This window comes from Phyllobates terribilis, unplaced genomic scaffold (genome assembly GCF_046119375.1).
Source record: "Phyllobates terribilis strain yellow unplaced genomic scaffold, ASM4611937v1 Scaffold_2__4_contigs__length_985480577, whole genome shotgun sequence".
NCBI lineage: Eukaryota > Metazoa > Chordata > Amphibia > Anura > Dendrobatidae > Phyllobates > Phyllobates terribilis.
The window spans coordinates 299,828,837-299,856,033 of NW_027362762.1; the positions used below are offsets into that span (position 1 = coordinate 299,828,837).

Below are 27,197 nucleotides of genomic sequence, written 5' to 3' on the forward strand. Positions count from 1 at the left end.
TACTGCACTGTATGCGCAAGGGTTGGGTGTGCTGTACTAGCAACAACACTCCATTGACAAGCAATTAGTCGGCTTTTTAGTCTGCGGTTAGTGTATGCACACTCGATAATAAATGAATCACAGACCTAAGATACATGCAACAATCGATACCAGACCAGTTCCAGAGCCGATTTCCACAATGTTCTTGTTTCTCAAATTAAATTCAGCTTGGTTTTCTTCCAGGAAGTAACATAACGCCTTCGCCTGAAATGAGTAAAATAATTTTGGTATTTTATCTTGATTTTGTTATTTATTTTAAAGGGAATCTGTCAGCACGAAATGACTGTTCAAACCAAGCACAGGTGCTCGGTGCACCCTTTGCGTGGCCGAACAGCTTGGTGCATCTTTCCTCCTCTCTGCCCCCTCTTCCTTGATTGACAGCTCTGGGTTTACAGGAGACAGAAAAGGAGAGCGATAAAGGGAAAACAAGTAGGTGGGAAGGTGCGTGAAACTGCTCAAACATGCCAGGGGTGCATTAAGCACCTGTGCTTTGTATGAACAGTCATTTTGTGCTGACAGACTTCCTTAAATAAAAGCATTTATACCATTACAATGTCAATAATAATGCCAGGATTACATCATTTTGTAGTTTACAAGATCTCAAACCTGCGGTGGCATTGTAGTAATAACCTATAATTAAATTTGCTTTTCTATACTGTCCGGTTCTCCTCTCTACTGCTCAGTGCAATATGGCTATGTGCATTAGGCTGCGTGCCCACGATGCGGATTTAATGCGTTTCTGCGGCGCCATTTCCGCCGCAAAAACGCTTGTTAAGTTGTCTGCCATGTTTCCCAATGATCAAAAAAATAAATAAATCCGCAGCACAACCATTAATTTTGCGGAATCGTGGCAAAATCGCCGCCATTGACTTGCATTGGACCGCTTAACATCCGCATGACGTACACATGCGGATATTATGCGATTCAATGTGCGGATGGTACCCGGGTCTGGAGAAGAGGAGACTGTACTGTACCTGTAGTTAAAAAAGAATTAAAATTTAAAAAAAAAATATACTTACCTTCTGATGGCCCCCAGTCTGCTCCCGGCGGCGCTGCTGGCTCTTCGGCTGCTCGCGGTGGTGTAAAAGGACCTTCCATGACGTCATTTAGTCATGCGACAGGTCACGCGACCGCTGACGTTGGCGGTCGCGTGACCTGTCACATGACTAAATTACGTAATGGAAGGTCCTTTTTAGAGCACCGCAAGCCGCCGAAGACCTCAGACACACCGTAGTGGAGACCAGGGGCCATCGGAAGGTGAATATAATGTTTTTTGGGGGTTTTTTCAACTTTTTTTTTTTTTTTATACTATTGATGCTGCACTTGCAGCATCATAACTTGGTCACACAACATAAATCCATGCCGGTTGCATGGATTTATATAGTGTGACCAAGTTGTCAAACGCTTTTCCAAGCGATGCTAAAATCTCTTGGAAAAGCGCTTGACAACCCGCATGTGAAATCGCATGATCAAAACGCTTCACAAACGCTTCTACCTGGCAGAAAAAACGCATGTACAATCCGCATGTACAATCCACATGCGTTTTTTCTGCCAGGGAGATGCAGAAACGCTCCGCAGCATTTCTGCATCTTGGGCACTTCGCCTTAGACTTTACAGGGACTATTCTACACTCAGATTTAGGATAACCAGTGTATTGGACAAAAAAAGTCTTGCTGTATGTAAAGTGGGTCAGTCTTGAAATTCATTTGGGATCATTTTGCTTCATGATCTTCTTTAAAATAGTTCAATGCAAAAAAAAAAAAAGCAATGAATCTCCCAAACCTATTATAGGGATTTTTTTCACTGTCTGTCCTATATGTAAGATTGAAATTAAATGGAGGCAATTAATCTGAATTTAGGACAGTAGTCAATTAGACGTGTGTTAAAAAAAAAAGAAAGAGAATGAAGAAAAAAAACTCAGTAAGTAGATGAATTGCCAAAATGGATGTTGCTTTTTCTGCTATATGCATATATTGTATGCTAATGAAACTGTTTTCTATCACCCCTTATGTCTGAAAGGAACAGAACTCTATAAACAGCAGCTCGCCCTTCAGTTGAGCACTTCACGTGAATAGATTCCATAATTATTAGTCTATCATGGCCTGAAATTCTCAATAGGAACTGAGCTGCAGTACCCAAGAAAGGCCACTACAGAGCGTATGGTGCTATATTGTGCACTGACTGAAGGGGGTGTTGGTCTCCCACCAATCAGGTATTGATGACCTATCCTTATGGATATTCAATATTAAAGTCCTGGAAACACCTTTAATAAAGTTTTAGCACCTATGTGCATTTGGTGTGATACATAATCTCTGTCGCTTCAGCTTTGCTTAATGAATGAGTGCAGCCTATGCATCATTACTATCATGATCATATTCTTTATATCATGCCAACATGTTTCTCTATGTACAATTCCCAGGTTACATATTATTACATTAGCTTCCTACAGGTTTTCCATAAATCTATGACCAAGAAAACAAATATGCCCATATAGTTTAGGGGCTTACTGAAATAGCTCTTCCAGATTTATGGTCATGAAGTTCTTTGATTGCAAAGCCCACGGCAAGAGGCGAAGTATAGGTGGGTTGTGCCTTTATTTTAACAGGTTATTCCTACAATTGCATTATTTTTCACAAAGCACAGTAAATGTATATTTATTGCTCATATACAAGCTAAGTATAACATTTCATTCTTGTATCTTAAGTGTCTTTTTTCATCTCTATCTGCCGATCTGTGCATCCAACTTCCCATAGGTGATTAGCCAATCCTATTCCTACACTCCTAACACTACATTTCCCAGCAGAACCTGCTTCTCAGTGCTGCGGACAGCTTCTTCCATCTCCTGTGTGCTTCTGATAAGCTCTACATCTCTGAGCATATGACTCAGATCTGTGCTGAAAGCCAACTGGCTGATGAATGTGACAGCACTGCCATCCACCACATGGGGAATGTGACAGCACCGCTGCATCCACCACAGATTTTTGGCATATCATCAAGCTAATGTAAATGTAGAATTCATTTTATTTTTCTGTGCACTATGTAGCTCTGTACACCACTCTGCCAGCCCTATTTTATCTTCCACCAACTACTTCAGTAAAGCTGCATGTGTGTTTTGATATCATTGCTCTGTTAGCTGGTCTCCTTTCTACTCTGCCTGCACAATGGAGCTTGTAATAAATAGGCATAGCAAAGCTGACACAAGCAGGGCCTGAGCTGTGTTTAATGCCTACAGCCAACAGATCAGTAATGTGAAACTGCAATTTCTGCTCTGTTTATGCATAGGCAGAGGACTATCTTCTGCCATATGCATCAACAGACACATTTGCAGTTTTGCATCACTGATCTGTCTGCTCTAGGCATTAAACACAACTCGGCCATGCTTCAGTTTCCGCTCAGCACTGGCTAGACATTTCAACCTCTGTTGTGCAGGCAAAGCAGAGTACAGGACCTGCTATCTCTGTTGTAGACCAGCTAAAAACACACAGGCAGCTATACTGATGTAGATGGCAGAAGAAAAATCCGTCAGGCAAAGTACAGTACAGTAGCAGACCGTGCACAGAGTGTATTCTAAAGGTAGAATATACTCTGTCAGAGGAGGCGGCAGAGCTATGCTGAAAAAAGGTCAACCGAGAGACACTGCTCTGCGCAGAATTGACCAGGCGCACAGGAACTATAGGACAGATCCAGTGGCAACTGGATGGTAACTAGAGCTTGGAGGAGCATCCTTTTGGGGTGGGGGGTGAGATGTGTAAAATAGAACAAGTTTATTTATTCAGTTATGTCAATGTAACTCATATTTAAAGAAATCCTATTCATGTGTACATTATTATACATCCACATTGTGATTTTGTAAATGATCTTTTAAGGCTGGGGCAATAAAGTAACTTTAGTCATGAGACAAGTTGCAGGCAAACGATTGTGCTATGTCACCGCTCGTTTAGTGACCCCAAATTACATCAACATGGACACTGCAAAAAATGAAAATAATTTTGTATTTCTTGGCAATCTTTACTACAACTATGCTGTGATGAGAAACACAAAAGCCCACATTAGGAGATTCAAAATAGGGTGGTATGGATAAATAGCCACTCACACCCCATATTATGTAGCCAACTTGAACAGAATATAATAGAACAGGAGAAAGGCAAGTATAATGGCGTACAAAAGTTTATTATAATTTCATGTTTAAAAAGATCCATATATAGACAATAAAACAGTAAGGTGCTGACAAACAGATCCAAAAGACAAAAATAATAAATAATAAGATAGAGCAGAGTAAGCAATGATGTGACACTTAATGTATAGGGAACACAAATACCATAGTCCTGCACAATGATTCCATTGCTACAGTGTGTATAAAATACATAGTAAAGGTAACTCAGCCCAAAGTATCACACATAGCTAGGGACAAGTGAGGGAAAATATCTGCCAAAAACGGGCTACCTCAAAGGATGTGACACTTAATATATGGGGAGCACATATACCATAATCCTGCACAATTGCACCATTTCTCCAGTATATATCAAATGCATGGTAAGAAGTAACTCACCCCAAGGTATCACACGTGGTTAGAGACAAGGGAGGGCCAGTGTCTGTCAGAAGAGGCTGCCTCGACGCGCGTTTCGCGGGTGCTTTATCAAGAGGCGTGATTATTTATTATTTTTGTCTTTTGGATCTGTTTGTCAGCACCTTACTGTTTTATTGTCTATATATGGATCTTTTTAAACATGAAATTATAATAAACTTTTGTACGCCATTATACTTGCCTTTCTCCTGTTCTATTAACCTATGCTGTGATGTAGTAGTGACATCGCGTGATCTTTGGGACTTCAATGTGTCACAGCCAAAGTTCACTGCCACAGTTCTACATAGATTTTTTTCAAATACATTTTTACACCAGTGGACTGGAATTTACTTTTCCTTGATTTTTTTTTTCCAACCTGTCCTGTTCATCTGTAGCATCCTGTGCCAATGCAGTTTTTCTATCTTTGTTGCATCATTCTTTGGACCTGACCTTGGCGAGGGGATGTCACTCAAGGCAGAGTGTGTGCCCAACTGTCTCTTGACATCAATTAACTCTCACTATACATCTTCCTCGTTCTGCCCACTGGAATACCATGGCACAAAGTCACTGCTACCTACATTTTTAGGCCACGGCCCCACTATCAGTATTTGGTCAGTATTTTTTCTCAGAAGTGAAAGACAAAGCCAGGAGTGGGTGATAAATGCAGAATTGGTGACTTGTTTCTATTATACCTTTTCTCTGATTGTTCCTCACCTGGTTTTGGCTCCCACTCCTGAGAAAAATACTGACTGAATACTGACTAAATACTGATAGTGTGGCCGTGGACTTAAGCAGTGTTTGATCCAAAACAAGAAGTGGATATTAAAGGGAAATAAAGTTCATTATATGTGAAGTTCAGCAGAATTCAATTTCCTTCTTGGACATTACTATTTATAAGGATCAATGTGGCAAAATACAGTCACCTATCGCAAACCATCTGTCATCAATAACTTCTTAACATAGACAGAATTGTTCCTCTGAATTCCTTAAACAAAGATCCCGTCAAAAGGGCTATCCCCCTCCAGTTTTAAATAACGAATTTGCTCAGGTTAACATCAAGAAACTAAGTAGTCTCCTTGTACCAAATCTACATTGTGGGACCCACTTCAAATTGCTGTAACCTTTGACAATCAGATGGATAGGGTTTCTAATATTGTCAAGAGACATTACTTGCTGAGCCGGACATTAAAGATATTCTTCCCCCTTATCCCACCACTACTTACCATAATGAATGTTCCCTGAGACATAGACTTGTACATAGTTATTACAAACAACCCAGTTGTCCTGGTACTTGGCTGGGTTGTAAAGTAAAAGGAACTTGATGATGTGAAAAGTGTAAATTTTGCCCATTGATCCAAAATGGTAAGCATGAGTGCCTCCACAAGTAGAATCATTGATATAAGGGACTTCACTAATCATAGTATGGAGGTCTATATGTGTATATTTATTTATTTATTTTACTCACTTATACAGTGTCATTAATTCCATAGCGCTTTACACACATCATCATCGCTGTCCAAATTGCGGCTCACAATCTAAATTCCCTATCAGAATGTCTTTGGACCAACAAATGTCCCCTCCACTGCACTGGCAAAACAAAGCATGTATTCAAACCACACATTAGTGAACATTTGGGTGACATAAAACATGCCAGACACCCTTAGTCCACGTTCACACGTTCAGCATGTGGTCAGTATTTTACATCAGTATTTGTAAGCCAAAATGAGGAGTGGGTGAAAAATACTGAAGTGGTGACTTGTTTCTATTACATTTTTCCTCTGATTGTACCACTCCTGATTTTGCTTTTACGGATGTAAAATACTGACCAAATACTGAACGTGTGAAAGTGGCTTTATTCACGACTTGTGAGAAAAGTTCACCATGAGATATTATAACGATCTACTTCTGTATCTTGGAAGTCATAGTTTCATCACCAAGGAGAGGCGATTGGAACATAAGAATGTTGCAAAAAGTATTCCGATGGGTTTAATAAACAATTAACATATGTATGTTTAATCTAACTCATTATTTCCGTTTATTTCTCTGGTAATAAATCTGTAATTATCACTGTGCTGCTTTGAGGGCTCCCCTTTGTTATTTATCATCGTATTGGGCACCTATTATGGCTTGCCAATATTTATTTGTTATCTTATACACTTATGTCCAGAAATATTTCAACAGTGACAAACGTATTGACATTTCAGCTGTTAGCTAAAACATATTCAAGATACAATTATATAATCCATATGGGCTTAAAGTGTAGACTCTCAGCTCAGGGCCACGACCCCACTATCAGTATTCGGTCAGTATTTTTTCTCAGGCATGGGAGTCAAAACCAGGTGAGGAATAATCAGAGAAAAGGTATAATGGAAACAAGTCACCAATTCTGCATTTATCACCCACCCCTGGTTTTGGCTCCCTGTCCTGAGAAAAAATACTGACCAAATACTGATAGTGGGGCCGTGGTCTTAATTTGATGATATTCACATGCTAATTGAAGTAAGGGTTTAGGAATTATAGCTCTTTAATACAGTGGATTGCAAAACCTGGATTTTTACAACCTAAAAATATTGGCATAAATTAAATGTATGGGATCAAATAACTAAAAATTGGCATGTACATACATATTCACCCCTTTTGCGATGAAGCCCCTAAAAATTTCTGGCGCAAGCAATTATTTACATAAGTCACATGCTTAGTGAAAATAAATCCACCTGTGTGCAATCTGTGTCACATGATCTGTCAGTATATACACACCTTTTCTGAAAGGCGACAGAGGCTGCAACACCATTAAGCAAGAGGCACCACTAACCCAACAACACTATGAAGACCAAGGAGGTTTCCAAACAGGTCCGGGACAAAGTTGTTGACAAGTACAAGTCAGGGTTGGGTTATAAAAAAATATCTCAATCTCTGATGATTCCCTGGAGCACCATCAAATCCATTATCATCAAATAGCAAGAACATGGCTCCACAACAAACCTTCCAAGAGAGGACTGACCACCAAAACTCTCAGCCCGAACAAAGATGGCATTAATCACAGAGGCAGCACTGAGACCATAAGGTAATCCTGAAGGAGCTGCAGAGTTCCCAAGCAGAGAATGGAGTATCTGTCCATACGACCACAATAAGCTGTACACTCCACAGAGGTGGCCTTTATGGAAGAGTGGGCAGAAAAAGCCTTTACTTACACACAAAAATTGTAAGGCTTGTTTTTAGTTTGCCAAAAGACATGTGGGAGACTCCCCAAGTGTATGGAGGAAGGTGCTGTGGTCAGATGAGAGCAAAATTGAACTTTTTGGCCACCAAGGTAAACGCTATGTCTGGCGCCAAACCAACACAGCTCATCACCCCAAGAACATCATCCCCACAGTGAAACATGGTGGTGGAAGCATCATGTTGTGGGGATGTTTTTAGGAAGCAGGGACATGGAAAATGGTCCGAGTCGAGGGGAAAACGGATGGTGCGAAATATAGGGATATTCTTGAACAAAACCGGTTTCAGTCTGTCAGTGATTTGAGACTGGTATGGAAGTTCACCTTCCAACAAGACAATGACCCAAAGCATACTGTTAAAGAAATACTCGAGTGGTTTAAGCGGAAACGTGTAAATGTTTTGGAGTGGCCTAGTCAAAGCCCAAACCTTAATCCAATTGAGAATCTGTGGTCATACTTGACGATTGCTGTTCACCAGAGGAAATCATCTAACTTGAAGGACCTGGAGCAGTTTTGCCTTGAGGAATGGGCAAAATCCCAGTGGCAAGTTGTTGAAAGCTCATAGAAACTTATCCAAAGTGACTTGCAGTTGTAATTGCTGCAAACGGAGGCTCTACAAAGTACTGACTTTAGGGGGGTGAATAGTTATGCACACTGAAGTTTTCAGTTATTTTGTCCTATATGTTGTTTGCTTCACATAAAAAGAAAACCAAATATTCATAGTTGTAGGCATGTTCTTTACATGAACTGATGCAAATCTTCAAAAAAAAACACTGAAATTCCAGGTTGCGAGGTAGCAAAACACAAAAAAATGCCAAGGAGGGTGAATACTTTTGCAAACCACTGTATGTAGCTGCCTTATTTTAGAGGGACTAAAAGTAATTTGACAATTAACCCAAAAGCTCTTTAATGGGCTGCATGGGCTGTTCCCTCGTTAATCCATAGTCAATTAAGCATAGGTCTGGAGCTTATTCCAGGCGTGGCATTTGCATTTGGAAGCTGTTGCTGTGAAACCACATCACATCAAAGGAGCTCTCAGTGGAAGGGAAACAGACTATTATTAGGCTGAAATGAAGAAGAAATCCATCAGAGAGATAGCAGAAATGGTAGGAGTGTCCAAATCAACAGTTTGGTACATTTTGCAAAAGAAAAATAGTGCACTGGTGAGCTTGAGAACTCAAAAAGGCCTGGACGTCCACTGAAGACAATAGTGGTGGATGATTGCAGAATCCTTTCCATGGTGAAGAAAAACCCCTTCACAACATTTACCCACGTGAAGAACACTCTACAGGAAGTAGGTGTTTCAGTATCTAAGACTGCCATAAAGAGAAGACTTCATGAGAGCATATACAGATGGTTCACTACAAGGTACAAACCATTAATATGCCTTAAAAACTTGAAATGCAAGATTAGACTTTGAAAAAAAACATCTAAAGAAGCCAGCTCAGTTCTGGAAAAGCAACCTTTGGACAGATGAAACCAAGATCAACCTCTACCAGAATGATGGGAAGAAGAAAGTATGGAGAAGACTTGTAATGTTTCATGATCCAAAGCACTCCACATGCTCTTTAAAACATGATGGAGGTAAGTGTGATGGCATGGGAATGCATTGCTTCAAGTTGCACTGTGTCACTAGTGCTTATAGATGATGTGACTGAAGACAGAAGCAGCGGGGTGGATTCTGAACTGTACTGCTCAGATTCAACCAAATGCAGCAAAGTTGATTGGACAGCACTTCACAGAACAGATGGACAATGAGTGACCCAAAACATACCGCAAAAGCAACCTTGGAGTTTTTTAAGGCAAAAAAGTGAAATATTCTGTAATTGCTGAGTCAATCAACAGATCTCAACCCGACTGAGCATGTATTTCACATGCTTAAGACAAAACTTAACGTAGAAAGACCCACAAAGAAGCAAGGTGTTCTTTTCCTTATAAGCTTCATTGTGCCGTCTGTTAACAAGCTGTTGCTTTGCATTGCCAAAAAGCTCTATTTCTTTTTCATCTGTCCACAGAACATTTTCCCAGAAGGATTGCGGTTTGTCAAGGTACTCTTTGGCAAAGATCAGTCTTCCTTTTTATGTCTTTTCTTCAGCAATGGTTTCTTCCTTGGCCTTCGCCCATAAAGCTCTGCTTGGTTTAGTGTGCGGCATTTGGTACTTGTTGAAACCATGACCCCAGACTGTTCCAGGTTGGCCTTCAGGTCTTTGGATGTTTGACATGGTGTTTTTTCCATCATCTGCACCAACCTTCAAAGACATCTCTTGTAAATTTTCCTCTTTTCCCCACGTCTAGGGAGGTTCTTGACAGTTCCATGCTTGGCAAACTTCTTAATAACATTGCGAACTGTTGAAACTGGGATAACAAGGTCTTTGGAGATGGCCGTATACCCTATGGAAGTCTTGTGTTTGCTAACAATAGCAGTTCTGATGTCCTCAGACAGCTCCTTTGTCAGCTCCTTTGTCTTCACCACTGTGGCAAAGGAACATGGCCTACCATGTGGCTTTTTAAAACACTGAAGTCATCATTTACTGGCTAATTCATGTCACATGGGCACCGACAATTAATCACAGGTGAATCTCTTTTATTATTTACCACAGGTGAGTCAAAATGTGTTTCCATACTAAATTAAATGGGTTTTCCCATGAACAAAAGTTCATTTTACCATTTTACCACAGCTCCTGGGCAGGGGAGGAAGCAAAAGACAATACAGACATTACAGCCGGGGATCGCAGAGGATTCATTTTGTGAGGTAAAATATTGTTTAAAAACAGGCAGGGAAATGTTTTACCTCAGAAAATGAATCCTCTGTGATCGTAATGTCTGTATTGTCTTTTGTCTTCCCCCCCTGCCCAGGAGCTGTGGTATGTTCCGTACACGGTCAGACACAGACAATTTTTGAAATGAACTTTTGTTCGTGGGAAAATCCCTTTAATGTAAGGGGTACCAATACCAGTGACACAGCAAGCTTTAGGTTTTTCTATTTTTCCCTCTCATTGTTTTTGGTTTCAAATTACTGTTCATCATTAGCTCTTTTGTATATAACACGAGTGCTCTATACAAGAAAACTGTTTCACTGGATTCATTTTTTTCAGGAGATATTCCACATTATGTACTTAAACTTCACGGGTGACAATAACGATGATCAGGACTGTATATGAGATATTCTCGGGGCAAGCCTAATTTTAGGCGATTCTATATGGGTGGTGTCTCTCATAATTACGCAGCCTGGACATACCAGCTACGTCACAATCTATACTGCTAAAAACGAAAGCCTCAACTCGTGGTAAACACGCTCATTGTCTTGCATCCTGCCTCATCCATGGGGGTGAACTTCTAACTACCATTGTGCCTCCTGATGGACCCAGTACTGTGTGTGTAGTGAAGCACTTTGAGGCGGCTACATGGACACATGTGCCATTTCTTCCCTATTTTCTACTATTTGGGGCCTGAGTAAGCATGTGGTATAAATCATTCTCCCTAAATGTGAGGTATGTTACTTCATCTTTAGTATTAAGACAATATTTTTAACCCTTTTGTAGTTTGCACCATTGGAACTACTGTAACTTAGCATGCTAACTGCCACAGTTAAGCAGGACACAAGATTCAGGGAGCCCTAGGGTTACATTAGGCTATCTTTACATACCCTTCTACCTTACCTTCATCTATCCTTTGGCTCTGCTTTTCATTTTTTAGCCTGACAGATTACCTGACTTGCCTATCTTGTTTTTAGTGATGCATTTGGGGGATTTATTCGTTTTTCAATGCATACATAATAAAAGTGATGTTTTATTGTTTTCTAGAACAGGACCCATTTTTTTTCATTTCTCTGTTAGCCAATCATGTCTGCAGTAAGGTATTGAGCGACGAATGCAGACCGGACTCAGCGATGAGAGTTTTCAGTTACACTATGTGAGCGCGGGTTGAGTGTCAGTGCAGAGATGCAGAGCTACTGACTGAGTTCAGCACTGTCAATCAGGCGCTCTGCACCTCAATACGGACACTGCAGGAGCCCATCCACACTCACATAGTGTCATTGCCGGCTCTCATAGCTATACTGCAGACAAGAGCTAGCAATGAGAACCGGTAATAACACTACGCGAGCACGGCTGCAGAGTGCACTGTCAATCAAGACATGACTTTGCTACGGCTGCAGAGTGCACTGTCAATCAAGACATGACTTTGCTAAGTATGTAAATTGCAGTGGCATAATGGTGCACTGAGCCTTTTGGTCACGCAAAGGATGCACCAAATTACCCTAATTTGCATAAAAAATAAATATTTTTTATGCCAACTAAACACATAAAAGCTATACTACAGATATGATTTGTATAGCAGCTAAGTTCCCTAAATACTCAAATGTGTTTTAGTTAGCGTTTTGGAGGTGACAGACTCCCTTTAACATAGGAGCCCATGAGTGATGTCTCACTGTATGCAGCTGCCATCTGGGGTATATGTAGAGAAAACTCTTCGCAGTATACTTCCAGCAGAAATCTCAACTGTGGTGTGAACAGAACTAAATATGTAAACAGATGAATATATGAAACTAAATTTAAAATGCAGACCAGTTCTCACATACTTTTCCCATGGGGCATTGCCCATAAAAATCCATACTCACTCCATACTCCGATCTCTGGACAACCAGTAATCCTCCCACATAAAAATCAATATGCATGAACCAACTACGGCGCCCGCTAGGGACCCCTGGAAAAAAATCATGTGACAACGTAAAGCTGGTTCATACAGGACTTTATCACTGCATTCAGAAATCACCCGCTGCTACAGACCCTGTCTCGGTCCATATGTATTAGTCAAGGGCAGACACACACAGCCTGAGGCCCCCATGAAAAATCATTATACTGGTCCCTAATAGGGCTAGAATTGATCAGATCATTCCCATACATGCAATCTGATCAACAAGAACAATCCACATACATTGAATGTGGCCCCCGAATCTACTGAGCCTCTTTACTGCTGCATAGGTTGCACATTTGGTATGTCCGCCACCGGTGTTCATATTAATCAGTGTCTATACTTTAATTCCTAATCTTTGGCTTCATTTTGCCTTCCTATTTTTTAGAACGTGTCTACATGACTTTGTTGCTGAAATGTCAGATTTGTCACTAATTCTATTTAATCTCGACTTCCACTGCTGGATTGCCAGTGTTGATGGAACCTGGCATTTCAAGCCCCTAAATAAAATGAATCATAAGCTTTGTATTATACCTGCCTGTTGCTATCCAGTGGTGCAGGAACAGAATAGTTCATAAGCGTTTTACGCAGCTGGAAAAGCCATTGAAATGTTCTATTATGTTTTCTGAAATAAATCACTTAAACCTTTCTAGCGAACATTTGTTCCTGATTTTTCTACCTAGCAGTTACATACAACTCCCACGGTCCAGGCATTGACTCATGTTTTGTGGGTGTCAATAGAGCACTCACGAGTCTTGCCTGTAAAGGCGGGAGGAGAATGTGGCTGACAGCACCGCAGGAGTATCGGTATTTTTAATACAGTAAAGAGTTTCATTATGGAAATAAATGTAGAGGTAAATGGTGGAAAAGAGCCTTACTGCCTAGTCACAAAAATAGCAAATCCTTCAACATGCATCAGCCCATGAAAAGTCCAAAAATGCCAGAAAGCTCCCCCTTATCACCCCAAATTCTAATTCTCTAATCTCCTGTTATTTATTGCATGGCTCATGGTTTTAAAAGTTTCGTTTGGACTTCACTGTATCAAATTTTTGTGAATCCAATCATGTTCTCTCGATTTATTAAAGAGGCGTTTTCAAATTCTTAAATTGCTTTAATTAGTTAGACAGCATAAAAATAAGCAAGTTTGCAACTGACTTGCCTTTTCTACCTGTTGTCATTCTCCTGTAAATAAAGCTTTTATCAATTACAGTGTACAGCTTGTTTCCATGGCCTCCAGACCCTGGCCCAGAGTGCGCAGTAGCTAAATTCCTGGGGAGGGGTTAACTCTTAACATTCCAGTCAGCTTTCTTCAGCACATTAATTTCTACACTGTGTTCCAAATTATTATGCAAATAATATTTTCTCAGATTTTCCCAAATTACCTATATGAATTGCAGTCATTGTAATTTTCCAGTCAAATAACTATTAGAGTACAAATGAAAGGTTTTTGTACAATCTGCCTATGATAACAGTATATTTTTAAAAAAATAAAAACCTCAAACTGCACTCAAAATGCATGTTCCAAATTATTATGCACAGCAGAGTTTTCAACCTTTTCATTTTAATAAAGAACAAAAAAATGGTCATTTTTGAAATTATAAGCATTAGCAGGTTATTACAAACTGAAATCAAACAGTTTTCAACTCAAAACTTTATTCTAGGTGATGTTACATTTGCACATAGGATCCCTTGTTCGAAAGGAGCTTCTGAACTCTCTCGTCCATTGAATTTGTCAGGTTTTGGATGGTTTCTGCTTTAATTGTTTTGCATGAGGACAGAATACCCTCCCAGAGTTGTTGCTTAGATGTGAACTGCCTCCCACCATCATAGACACTCCTTTTGATGATGCTCCAGAGGTTCTTAATGGGGTTGAGGTCAGCGGAGCATGGGGGCCACACCATAAGTTTGTCCCCTTTTATGCCCATAGCAGCCAGAGATGCAGATGTGTTATGTGCAGCATGAGACGGGGCATAATCATGCATGAAAATGATCTTGCTGCGGAATGCACGGTTCTTCTTCTTGAACCATGGAAGGAAGTGCTGTTTGAGAAACTCAACATACATTATGGAGTTCCTCTTTACCCCTTCAGGGATCCTAAAAGGGCCGACAATCTCTCTCCCCATGATTTCAGCCCAAAACATTACTCCACCTCCTCCTTGTTAGCGCCGTAGCCGTGTTTGCATGGGGTGTCCATCAACCAGCCATCCTCCACTCCATCCATCTGGACCATCGAGATCATTTCATGCATGATAATGCCCCGTCTTATGCTGCACATAACACATCTGCATCTCTGGCTGCTATGGGCATAAAAGGGGACAAACTTATGGTGTGGCAGCCATGCTCCCCTGACCTCAACCCCATTGAGAACCTCTGGAGCATCATCAAAAGGAGTGTCTATGATGGCGCGAGGCAGTTCACATCTAAGCAACAGCTCTGGGAGGGTATTCTGTCCTCATGCAAAACAATTAAAGCAGAAACCATCCAAAACCTGACAAATTCAATGGACGAGAGTGTTCAGAAGCTCCTTTCGAACAAGGGGTCCTATGTGCAAACGTAACATCACCTAGAATAAAGTTTTGAGTTGAAAACTGTTTGATTTCAGTTTGTAATAACCTGCTAATGCTTATAATTTCAAAAATGACCATTATTTTGTTCTTTATTAAAATGAAAAGGTTGAAAACTCTGCTGTGCATAATAATTTGGAACATGCATTTTGAGTGCAGTTTGAGGTTTTTATTTTTTTAAAAATATACTGTTATCATAGGCAGTTTGTACAAAAACCTTTCAATTGTACTCTAATAGTTATTTGACTGGAAAATTACAATGACTGCAATTCATATAGGTAATTTGGGAAAATCTGAGAAAATATTACTTGCATAATAATTTGGAACACTGTATACAGCAGTTAGCTGCTCACCTCCCTCTCCCTCTTAGCTTCTGAAGAGATGGGTTATAAATCACCAGCAGTAGTTAAAAATGACCCAATATCTCTATGTGTAAATACAGTAATAGCAATGTACAGTCTAGAACAAACCACTGATGGCTGAATATGTTACAGCAGAACTTGTGCTGAGCTTTATAGCTCTATTAATACTACTGCTCTGCTACTCACCAAAACTGTCACTCAAGGAGGAGAGCACACCCTGCCAGAAACCAGTAAGTGAGGATACTGGAAAGCTCTGAGCTGCTCAAAGACACAACTTGAGAATAACCACTTTAATCCTGCTGCTCCACTTTACTATGTCACTAAATTGCCCATTACTTTAATAAAGAATACCATAAGAATATACAAAGTGCACATAAATGATATATAAACATGTTACTCACTCCTGGCCAGATTACTCCTCCGTAGCCTTCAATGGACTCCTGAATAATAATTTCATACCCTGCACACCAGAGATATTCTTTACCAAAACAGGAGTAGACAGTGGGAGTCCATGTCTTGCGGGGTTGGACAGATTGTTCGGTGTTACATATGACATCTATAAGAAAATATAATTTTTTAAAATCATATTACAAGGATACTAACCAACAATAAAAAAAAACATTTCAGCTATATACTATGCTCTTTTTATTAACCCCTTAAAGAATGGTAATTTTTCAATATTGCTCTTTTGTTTCTTTACTTACCTTCTTCCAAAAATCATAACTTTTTTTAATTTCCCTAAACATAGCTTTATGAGGTTTGTTTGTTTTTTTTACGTAGAAAAGAGTAGTTTTGAATGGAACAATTTATTTCACCATATAATGTACTGAAAAATGGAAAAAAAAGTTCAATATGCAGTGAAATGCATATTGAACTTTTTTGCAATGAGAGGAGGGAGGATGATGATGGGGGCTGTGAGGAGGGGGGATGATGATGATGGGGGCTGTGAGGAGGGGGGACGATGATGATGGGGATGATGATGGGGGCTGTGAGGAGGAGGGATGATGATGATGGGGGATGATGATAATGGGGGCTGTGAAGAGGGGGGATAATGATGATGGGGGCTGTGAGGAGAGGGGGTGGCACTAGAGCTCAAGTCCTCTTCCTCTCTGAAGAGAAAATTTTCATATTTAATTTCCCAGAGGAGCATGCAAGGCTTTTAAGCCTCCTCATACTGGCTTGCCAGACCTGGCATGTCACTCTCCATAAGGAGAAAACTTACCCCTTAGATCAAGGTCTTGCTCTGCCCCATCTATTATGAGGCCTGCAGGCACATAGCGAGGTGAGTCACTAGAGTTAGGGACTATCCTGTTTTGGGTGCCCCTTGTCATGGTGGGATGGCTTTTATGCTCTGTTGATCAAAATGGTGTCACCTAAGTACCCAATGTTTTTTACATGCATTACTATTATTTACTCACTGCAGTGTAGCTTCTCATTATTCTAGGTTTTTTTAATAGATACAAACAAGTTTGGCAAATTCAAAAGTATTACTGTACTACGAAGCTGGTAAGAAAAGAGAAGGTGAATGGGGAGATTATATATTTATCTGGTAGACCGCACTGAGATTGGGGGCCTAAGTACTGGTTTAGTGCTGTGGTCCCATCTTTGCAGTTCCATGCAGAGTGGTTCAATGGGAAACCTCTATGCAGGGATTTGTTGCAGACTCATTTCAAGTGAATAGTGCTCTGCCCAGCCACTAACAGTAAACACCACTGTGCAGGAACATTTTGAAGGTGGCCTCTTTAGGGCTCGCTCACACCAGCGTACAGCATCCGATTATTTTCTCATGTGAGAGAATTGGATGCTATATGCAAATGACCCTCAGCTCAAACTATGCTGTGAGCGTGATCAGAGTGTCATCTTACTGTGATCACATGCGAGAATCGGATCACAGGTCCGGAGAAGATAGAGAACTTAATTTCTCCATCTTCTCCATTGCATGAGCCAGCATATATCGGACTACGCTCGGATGACATCGGAGTGCAGTCCGATATTTTGCACGCACCCATAGACTTGTGACATCAGGTAGCACTCGCCCAATTTTCACTCTGGCTACTCAGTGAGTAGCCCTTATGTGAGTGTGCTCTTATTCTCAGGATTAGCGCGGGTCCCAGAAGTACGACATTCAGTGAACTACAGATCTCCAGTTTAACTGGAAATCTGTACTTGTTTTTCCCATATGATGCTAAGAGGCGAAATAAAAAAAAAACAAAAAACACTTTTTATTCCTCTCTGCAGCCACTATTACATCGTTTGTACAGCTCAACATGAATAAATTGACGAAAGGTTCTTTTTAAGGCTGGGTTCACATTTGTGCACAGATTTCTAGTTTTCAGTTCTGACACAGAAACAAGAAAATAAAAATACAGTACTGAGTCCACTGCATGAAGAATACATGGTGTCCTTCATTTTACTGGAGATAATAGTGCCACATGGTCCGCTAATATTTCCAGCTTTTTTGATGAAATCTGCACAATCTGTAAAGAAGATGTGAACTTGCCGTATGAATTTTTCATTAGGCTTCAGTTGCTTTTTAATAATCAGAATAGAACTACATTCTGCAAAAAAAAAACAACAAGAAACAAAAAAAACAATAGAAACCTGACTGAGCCCCGAAAGAGGTTTTCCACATTTACAATTTTTTTAGTGTGCAAGATAGCAGCGGAGAGGAGTGACCAGCCCAATCCCCAATCAGGCAGAGCAAACCGCTCTATGTGAAAGGAGACACCGGAGTTATAATGGCTGAAACATACATATTTTATTTAATTATTACAAACTATTTTATCATGTAAATGAGCAAATACGGACAACTAACGGCAACACAGTGCAGTCAGATCCTTCCACAGCCACAAAAGGGACATGAACCCTAGTAAAGATATCAAAACCAAGCTGCAAAAAGTATAGATATAAAGTGCAGTACAGGTAGAATAATCACCATCATATAACAAATGCCAGTGTAAATATATCTAAACTGTCCATCAGCAATTTACATATGAATAGGCTAGTTAATCAAATGGTGATCTTCCCAGTAATAAGTAACCGTGAGGCTTGTGGAAAGGACAGGCAGCACTAGGGGCGCAGTGGTGAACCAAGCAAACCACTCTGCCTGATAAAAAACAACAACCCTTCTGCTCCATCACTGCGTCTCCGCTGCTACAGGTGCATCTCACTAAATTAGAATATCATCAAAAAGTTAATTTATTTCAGTTCTTCAATACAAAAAGTGAAACTCATATATTATATAGAGTCATTACAAACAGAGTGATCTATTTCAAGTGTTTATTTCTGTTAATGTTGATGATTATGGCTTAGAGCCAATGAAAACACAAAAGTCATTATTTCAGTAAATTAAAATAATTAACAAAAAACACCTGCAAAGGCTTCCTAAGCGTTTAAAACGGTCTCTTTGTCTGTTTCAGTAGGCTCCACAATCATGGGGAAGACTGCAGACTTGACAGATGTCCAGAAGGCAGTCATTGACACACTCCACAAGGTCCCAGAGTCTGGAGGAAGAGTGGAGAGGCACACAATCCAAACTGCTTGAGGTCTAGTGTGAAGTTTCCACAATCAGTGATGGTTTGGGGAGCCATGTCATCTGCTGGTGTAGGTCCACTGTGTTTTATCAAGACCAAAGTCAGTGCAGCCGTCTACCAGGAAATTTTAGAGCACTTCATGCTTCCCTCTGCCGACAAGCTTTTTGGAGATGGAAATTTCATTCTCCAGCAGGACTTGGCACCTGTCCACTCTGCCAAAAGTACCAATACCTGGTTTAAAAACAACAGTATCACTGTGCTTGATTGGCCAGCAAACTCGCCTGACCTTAACCCCATAGAGAATCTATGGGGTATTGTCAAGAGGAAGATGAGAGACACCAGACCCAACAATGCAGACGAGCTGAAGGCTGCTATCAAAGCAACCTGGGCTTCCATAACACCTCAGCAGTGCCACAGGCTGATCGCCTCCATGCCTCACCGCATTGATGCAGTAATTGATGCAAAAGGAGCGCCGACCAAGTATTGAGTGCATTTACTGAACATACATTTCAGTAGGCCAACATTTCAGATTTTAAAAACATTTTTCAAGCTGTTATAAAGTATTCTAATTTACTGAGATAATGACTTTTGTGTTTTCATTGGCTGTAAGCCATAATCATCAACATTAACAGAAATAAACACTTGAAATAGATCACTCTGTTTGTAATGACTCTATATAATGTATGAGTTTCACTTTTTGTATTGAAGAACTGAAATAAATTAACTTTTTGATGTGAGATGCACCTGTATCTCGGTCTTGTTGACATACAGTAGTGTACAAAATAATAGCAGTGTGTTCATAAACATGAGTTAAGCACAACATCTTTATACTAGTTTTTATTTCCATGCATTGGGAACATTGCACACTGTTTTCTAATTCAAAACATGAAGAGAAATGTATATAATTTTTAACTACTTTACATAAAATAACAAAAAATAAACATCGGGCTGTTCTAAAATTCTAAAAAATAGCAGTGTCTACATTTGTCTTTACAAACTCACAATATGTTCTCTTTTTTGAGGAGTTAGCAATCCTGTGACTCACTAATCTAATATTTAGTTGTATACCCACAGTTTTTTAGAACTGCTTCATATCTATGCTGCTTAGAGACAACCAACTTCTGGCACCTGTCAACTGTTATTCCAGCCCAGGATGCTATGACTACAACCCACAATCTTTTGGAGTTTGTTGGCTTTGCCTCAGAAATGGCATTTTTGATGTCACCCCACAAGTGTTCTATCGAATTAAGGTCCGGGGATTTTGTTGGCCTAGAACCAAGATTTTGCTCGTTTATTGGTGTGTTTAGGGTCGTTGTCTTGTTGAAACATCCATTTCAAGGGCATATCCTCTTCAGCGTAAGACAACATGACCTCTTCAAGTATTTTAATATATGTAAACTGGTCCATGATCCCTGGTATGATGTAAATATGACCAGCACCATAGTAAGAGAAACAAGCTCGTCTCGTATCATGATGCTTGCACCACCATGCTTCACTGTCTTCAGAGTGTACTGTGGCTTGAATGCAGAGTTTGGGGGTCATCTGATGAACTGTCTGCGGCCCTTGGACCCAAAAAGAACAATTTTACTTTCATCAGTCCACAAAACGTTTCTCCATTTCTCTTTAGGCCAGTTGATGTGTTCTTTGGCAAATTGTATTCGCTTCAGTACATGTCTTTTTTTTTTTTTTTTAACAGTGGGACTTTGCGGGGGACTTCTTGCTAAGAGATTAGCTTCACACAGGCATCTTCTTACTGTCACAGTACTCAGAGGTAACTTGAGACTGTCTTTGATCATCCTGGAGCTGATTATTGGCTGAGCCTTTGCCATTCTGGCTATTCTTCGATCCATTTGAATGGTAGTCTTCCGTTTTCTTCCATGTCTCTCTGGTTTCGGTTTCCATTTTAAAGCATTGGAGATCATTTTAGCTGAACAGCCTATCCTTGCCTACACTTCTTTATAAGTTTTACCCTCTCCAATCAACTTTTTAATCAAAGTAGGCTGTTCTTCTGAACAATGTCTCGAATGACCCATATTTCTCACGCTTTCAAGGAGAAATGCATGTACAACATGTGCTGGCTTCACCCTTAAATAAGGGCCACCTGATTCACACCTGTTTCTTCACAGAATGATTGACCTCACTAATTGAACGCTGCACTGCTATTATTTTGAACACAATCCCTTTCAACTAATTATTCAAATACACAGACTCAAAAACATGCAGATCATGAATGCTGAGACTGTTGGTTTTCATAGAATCTACTGCACCAGCTGGTAAGTTGTTTGACATGTGGTAATATAATTTATACCAAAAACAGTGATTAATCTGGTTTGACATATTGGACTGCTATTATTTTGAACACTACTGTAGCTACAGCACTGATGTCCCATCTTCACCATGTGACCACTGCAGCCAATTATTTTGCTTTTTTGTGATTTTCAGATAAAGCAAGCCTGTGCACTAAAAAATTAAGAGTGGAAAACCCCTTTAAGTAAATGGAGAAAAAAAAAATCTGTAATATACCTGGAGGTCCATTCCTATATCTGCATCCATTCCCTTCAACTTCGCATATATAAAATGTTCAGTTTCTGAATGTAAAGAAACTTTTCATCCAGTAACAGAAGCAGCAGAATCTTGAAAATGATACAAAGGAAGTCTAATAGAAAGTTACATAGCTCTTACTCATGGATATGGATATTAGTATACGTTGCACAAAAGGAAATTGTAGCTTCTACATGCACACCCTGCCAGAGGTAAACGAGGGATGAACATAATTAGGATAACAACTGATCAGCCCATTAATCTCATAACTGGCAATCAATCACACATGTGAATTCATTCATTATTGAATGTGTCTTTAAAAAAGAACTTCTAATATTGTGTAAAAATAACAATGTAAATATGTCCAGACTTCGACTTGTACTTAGGAAGTGCGAATTACTTGGATGAATGATAAAATAATAACTTCTGCTGATAATCTGTAATACATATTAGAACCAGCCCCTAGACTAGAGATATAGTAAAGTCTCTGATCTGCCTTCTTATAGAAATTATATCAAAATTCTAAAGTATACTCATAGTTTACCTATAGAGGGAACTTTTGAGCACAGGACTCATTGGCAAAACCACTCAGCTTTTCATGGACACAGAATGACTTGATTCTGCATTATTGGGAAGTGCAACTTTACAACAATGTAGTTTGCTGTATCACTGAGGATCTTTAGAAATAGGGTGACAGTTCACATGTCATTGAGGATTTTGGAAATAGGGTGACAGTTGATTACTATGTCATTAAGGGTCTTTGGAAATAGGGTGACAGTTCACAGGATTACTATGTCATTGAGGATCTTTGGAAATAGGGTGACAGTTGATTACTGTGTCAGTGAGGGTCTTTGGAAATAGGGTAACGTTTCACAGGATTACTATGTCATTGAGAGTCTTTGGAAATAAGGTAACGTTTCACAGGATTACTATGTCATTGAGGGTCTTTGGAAATAGGGTAACATTTCACAGGATTACTATGTCATTGATGGTCTTTGGAAATAGGGTGATGGTTCACATGATTACTATGTCATTGAGGGTCTTTGGAAATAGGGTGATGGTTCACATGATTACTACGTCATTGAGGGTCTTTGGAAATAGGGTAACGTTTCACATGATTACTATGTCATTGATGGTCTTTGGAAATAGGGTGATGGTTCACATGATTACTACGTCATTGAGGGTCTTTGGAAATAGGGTGACAGTTGATTACTGTGTCATTGAGGGTCTTTGGAAATAGGGTGACGGTTCACATGATTACTATGTCATTGATGGTCTTTGGAAATAGGGTGATTGTTCACATGATTACTATGTCATTGAGGGTCTTTGGAAATAGGGTGACAATTCACATTATTACTATGTCATTGAGGGTCTTTGAAAATGGTGACAGTTTACTGTATGTTAAAAGAGTAAAATGTACCCCTATATTTCCAGGTGTTTTGCACTTAGGGTTGGATGCTGACTACTCCTGGTTTTGTCTAATAAAAAATACCATATTCCGGGAACACAAAGTTTTCCTTAGAATCCATCTTAAAAGCACATTGGGGCTCATCATCATTCATTATGGGGGAAGGAGGAGAAGATTTCTGGGCCATTTCTATATCTGCTTGGCATTTGCCCATCATTATGGTTCAGTTACAGCCTCCATGTTCTGTTTTGCCAGGACTCTTCATCATGTCTCTGTGCCTGAGACTGGCAGACTAAGTTCTGGTGGCATCTACAGGTAGTCTGCATCTCTTCTTCTGCATCATCCTGTGATATGTGGATCATATTCCCCAGCCTCTAGAATTACACCAGCTTTATACATATTTGTGACCTATAAACCATAGATGAATGATGAATATTTGGGTGGTAGTATTGGGGTACAGTAAGCAAACACTGGTGTGATGTATGGATGCCATGCTGACTCCTCACAGGTTGGAAGCAGCAGCTTCTTGCTATGATGAGGATGGGTGAAGATGCATCAGCTTGTTGCATGGGGTCAGGGCACTATGCACCTACCTTTCTGATCGCCCCCCAGTAGAGGGGTCTCTGCAGGCTCGGGGTCTGGCACATCCGGCTGCTCTCCTCCTTCTTCATCACCCACAGTTTCATCAGCTCTCTCCCGGCTGTCCTCCTCCTCTGCAGCGGGGAGCTGAGGCTGCACACAGGGCACACACTCCAAACACTCAGCATCCATAGCAAGTCCCTGATCCCAGGGTGGAAGACGAGCAGGCTGCGGGGTCAGACAGAGCTCCTCATCCTCCAGCGCTGCTCTATGGTGTGTGCAGGGAGGGCTGGGGGCCGGCTGTCATCTGCAGATGGAGACAGTGCTCCTGTCCTCAAGGAGGGGCGACCACTGATTACTAATCTGCTCCACGTCCTGCAGGAGACACAATACAAGACATAAGGCAGCAGACTGGCACCATCAGATGCCTCCATGGCACATGCATGTCCACAGAGACAATGGCCCATTCATCAGGAAAAAAGGAAAAAGGTTTCATGGAGCATTGGAAAATAGAAGAAAGTACAGTAGAGATGTGAGCAGCAGCTGGTTGTAGCTCTGTGTCTTCCACTCCCCTATGACATGAAGGGAAACAAATGCAGATTTAGTGTTTTGATATTTTAGCCGTTGTACAAACATAGCGGTAAGGGCTCGTTCACACGTCAGGGATTTTTCTCTTACTCAAAAAACCCCAAAACGGTCCGATCCGTGTTTTTGAGCAGAATTTCATCAGCGTTAGGTCACTTTTTACCAGCAGAGTTTGATCAGAGCTTCATCAGTCTTTCTCAAATGTAAAAAAAACTCATGCCCATGGATTGCACCCAATATTTTCTTGGACCCATAGATTTGCATTGTCAAGACTATTCTGAGATGCTGATCAATATAAGACACATTTACCTGATTTTGTACAGACCATAGACTACAATAAGTATGAAAAATATGTATAGAACTTGTATGTGAAAAATGAAGTGTGAATGAGGCCTTAAACGGTTATTCTCATCTTTGCCTTTCATGCACAAGACGGGGCTGACTGCTTCCAGAGGCAGAGTTATGGAAACAGAGAACGCAGCTGCATTATGCGATTTGTGTAACTCCCATGGAAATGAATGGGAGTTCCGAAAACTGTGTAGCAAAGTCAGTTATGCTGTTGGAGTAACTCCATAGTTATGGAAACAATGTAACTCGCTGTGTTATGTTGTTTACATGTAACTCCCATTCATTCCTATGGACTTTCCGCAAACAGCGCAGCATTATAAATCACATGGCATCATTGCAACACACATATAGAAATGTTATGGTTCCTAAATGAATGTTTGGTACCCACATCTCATCTTTTTCAACATGGTAATAAATAAACATGCAAATAGGATAACAGCATCAATGTGCAGGACCCCACACATGAGGGGCAGCAATACAGTAGACTGTGACCAGAACATCTCAAGCTGGGGACCAGCAGATCTTGACGTTACACTAAAAAGTTGTTCTATTGCTGGCTTCTAGCCTCCTTACAAGTCTGTGTTTCAGTGTGTCTGTCACCAACCTTTTTTTTTAGTAAACTAGTTTAGTTTGCTCAATATGTACACTTAGTGAAGGGGATTTTCAGAATCAACAAAATAAGTCTAATGGTATATTGCCATAGAATAACAAAGCAGCTTGCCTGATGTATTCCCTGTCTTTCTCCACCAATTTCTGTTTACTTTTCTGCAACAGCCACGTCTTCTACATGTGTGACCACTGCAGCCAATCACCACTGGCCTCAGCGGCGATGCAGAGGTGGACGGGAGAAACTGGCAGGGAGCACTGAGAATTGTTCAGGTAAATAATATTTGTTTTGTTATGTTATGCCATATAGCGTATTTAAGAATATTTTGTTGATCTTGTAAAAATCACTTAAAAATTAGTGTTGAGCAAATTTGTTCAGATAACTGCGAGACAACATGGCAAATCAGGGATGTTCGTGGGTGGAGCCGATTTTTTGGCCAGAACCACAAACACGAATTTGAAATGCCGAACAAATTCGCTCAACACTATTAAAAATCTCAAATTCACATATGTAAAATTGAAAAGGGATTGTAAATACAAGCAATTTACCTTTCATTAAAAATTCTCTACATTGTCAAGAATAGAGGGTTTTTTAATTCTATTGTATACTGCTCGTTGCCTGGGTTACTGGCCACCTCTGCAGTGTATCAGTAGTGGCTGGTTTCCTGGGCAAAAAGCGTGCGATTGTAAGGTGTTTGTGATACGGATTGCAGTGTTCTTATAGACTTCCCATTCACTACTCCATTAGCTCTGTGCTTCCTTGGGGCGCCTTCCCACCTAAACGCCAATATAGCCACAAGAAAATGTATCCAAGGTGCCAGAACAATCCTGTGATCAAATTCTTTATTGGTCAAAATACATACCGGTAATCAGCCAAAAATGGACTTTGTGAAGCCAAGATATAAGTATATATACTGTTGTCTTCTTATATTTTGACTTGACAAGAGTCATTTGTTGGGCAAAATGTTGCTTTTTTAGTCCAGTTACAGTGGGGAAAATCAGTATTTGATACTCTGCCAATTTTGCAAGTTTTCCCACCTACAAAGAAGAGGTCAGTAATTTTTATTGTAGATACACTTCAACTGAGAGAAACAGAATCTAAAATTAAAAAATAAAAAATCACATTGTATGATTTTTAAATAATGAAATTGCATTTTATTGGATGGAATAAGTATTTGATCACCTGCCAACCAGCAAGAATTCTGGCTCTCACAGTCCTGTTAGTTTTTTTTTAAGAAGCCCTCCTACTCTGCACTCATTACCTGTATTAATTGCACTTCTTTGAACTTGTATAAAATACACCTGTCCATACACCTGTCCATAAGTTAAGATCAATCAATCACACTCCAACCTCTCCATCTTGGCCAAGAACAAAAAGCTGTCTAAGGACACCAGGGACAAAATTGTAGACCTGCACAAGGCTGGGATGGGCTACATGACAATAGGCAAGCAGCTTGGTGAGAAGGCTACAACTGTTGGCACAATTATTAGAAAATGGAAGAAACACAAGAGGACTGTCAATCTTCCGCAGTCTGGGGCTCCATGCAAGATCTCGCCTCGTGGGGTAAGGATGATTCTGAGAAAGGTCAGGAATCAGCCCACAACTACATGGGAGGACCTGGTCAATGATCTGAAGAAAGCTGGTACCAGTCTCAAACATTACCGCTAGAAACACACTACACTGTCATGGGTTAAAATCCTGCAGGGCACTCAAGGTCCCCCTGCTCATGCCAGCACATGTCCAGGCCCGTTTGAAGTTCACCAATGACCATCTGGACGATCCAGAGGAGGCATGGGAGAAGGTCCTGTGGTCAGATGACACCAAAATAGAACTTTTTGGTATCAACTCCACTCGCTGTGTTTGGAGTAAGAAGAAGGATGAGTACAACCTCAAGAACACCGTCCCAACGATGAAGCATGGTGGGGGAAACATCATACTTTGGGGGTGTTTTTCTGCAGAGGGAACAGGAGGACTGCTCCATATTGAAGGGAGAATGGATAGGTTCCCTCAGTAAGAGCATTGAAGATAGGTCATGGCTGGGTCTTCCAGCATGACAATTACCCGAAACACACAGCTAGGGCAACTAAGGAGTGGCTCCATAACAAGCATTTCAAGGTCCTGGAGTGGCCTAGCAAGTCTCCATACCTGAACCCAATAGAA

General features: G+C 40.4%; 1 protein-coding gene across 2 annotated transcripts in view; it reads right to left on the bottom strand.

Moving 5' to 3' along the window:
• The window catches only part of LOC141206544 (protein-lysine methyltransferase METTL21C-like), a 103,880-nt gene that overhangs the window by 13,672 nt on the left and 63,011 nt on the right, over positions 1-27,197 (bottom strand). Inside the window, exons 2-4 of one of the 2 annotated variants that reach the window (XM_073664223.1) lie at positions 23,512-23,872; positions 15,838-15,992; positions 126-243 (exon numbers count right to left, since the gene is read on the bottom strand). In XM_073664223.1, the coding sequence (XP_073520324.1) occupies positions 126-243; positions 15,838-15,992; positions 23,512-23,689 (451 nt within the window). In that variant the 5' untranslated portion in view covers positions 23,690-23,872. Of the gene's footprint in view, positions 1-125; positions 244-15,837; positions 15,993-23,511; positions 24,010-27,197 lie in introns of those variants that run through there. The other variant, XM_073664224.1, reaches the window with a different exon arrangement.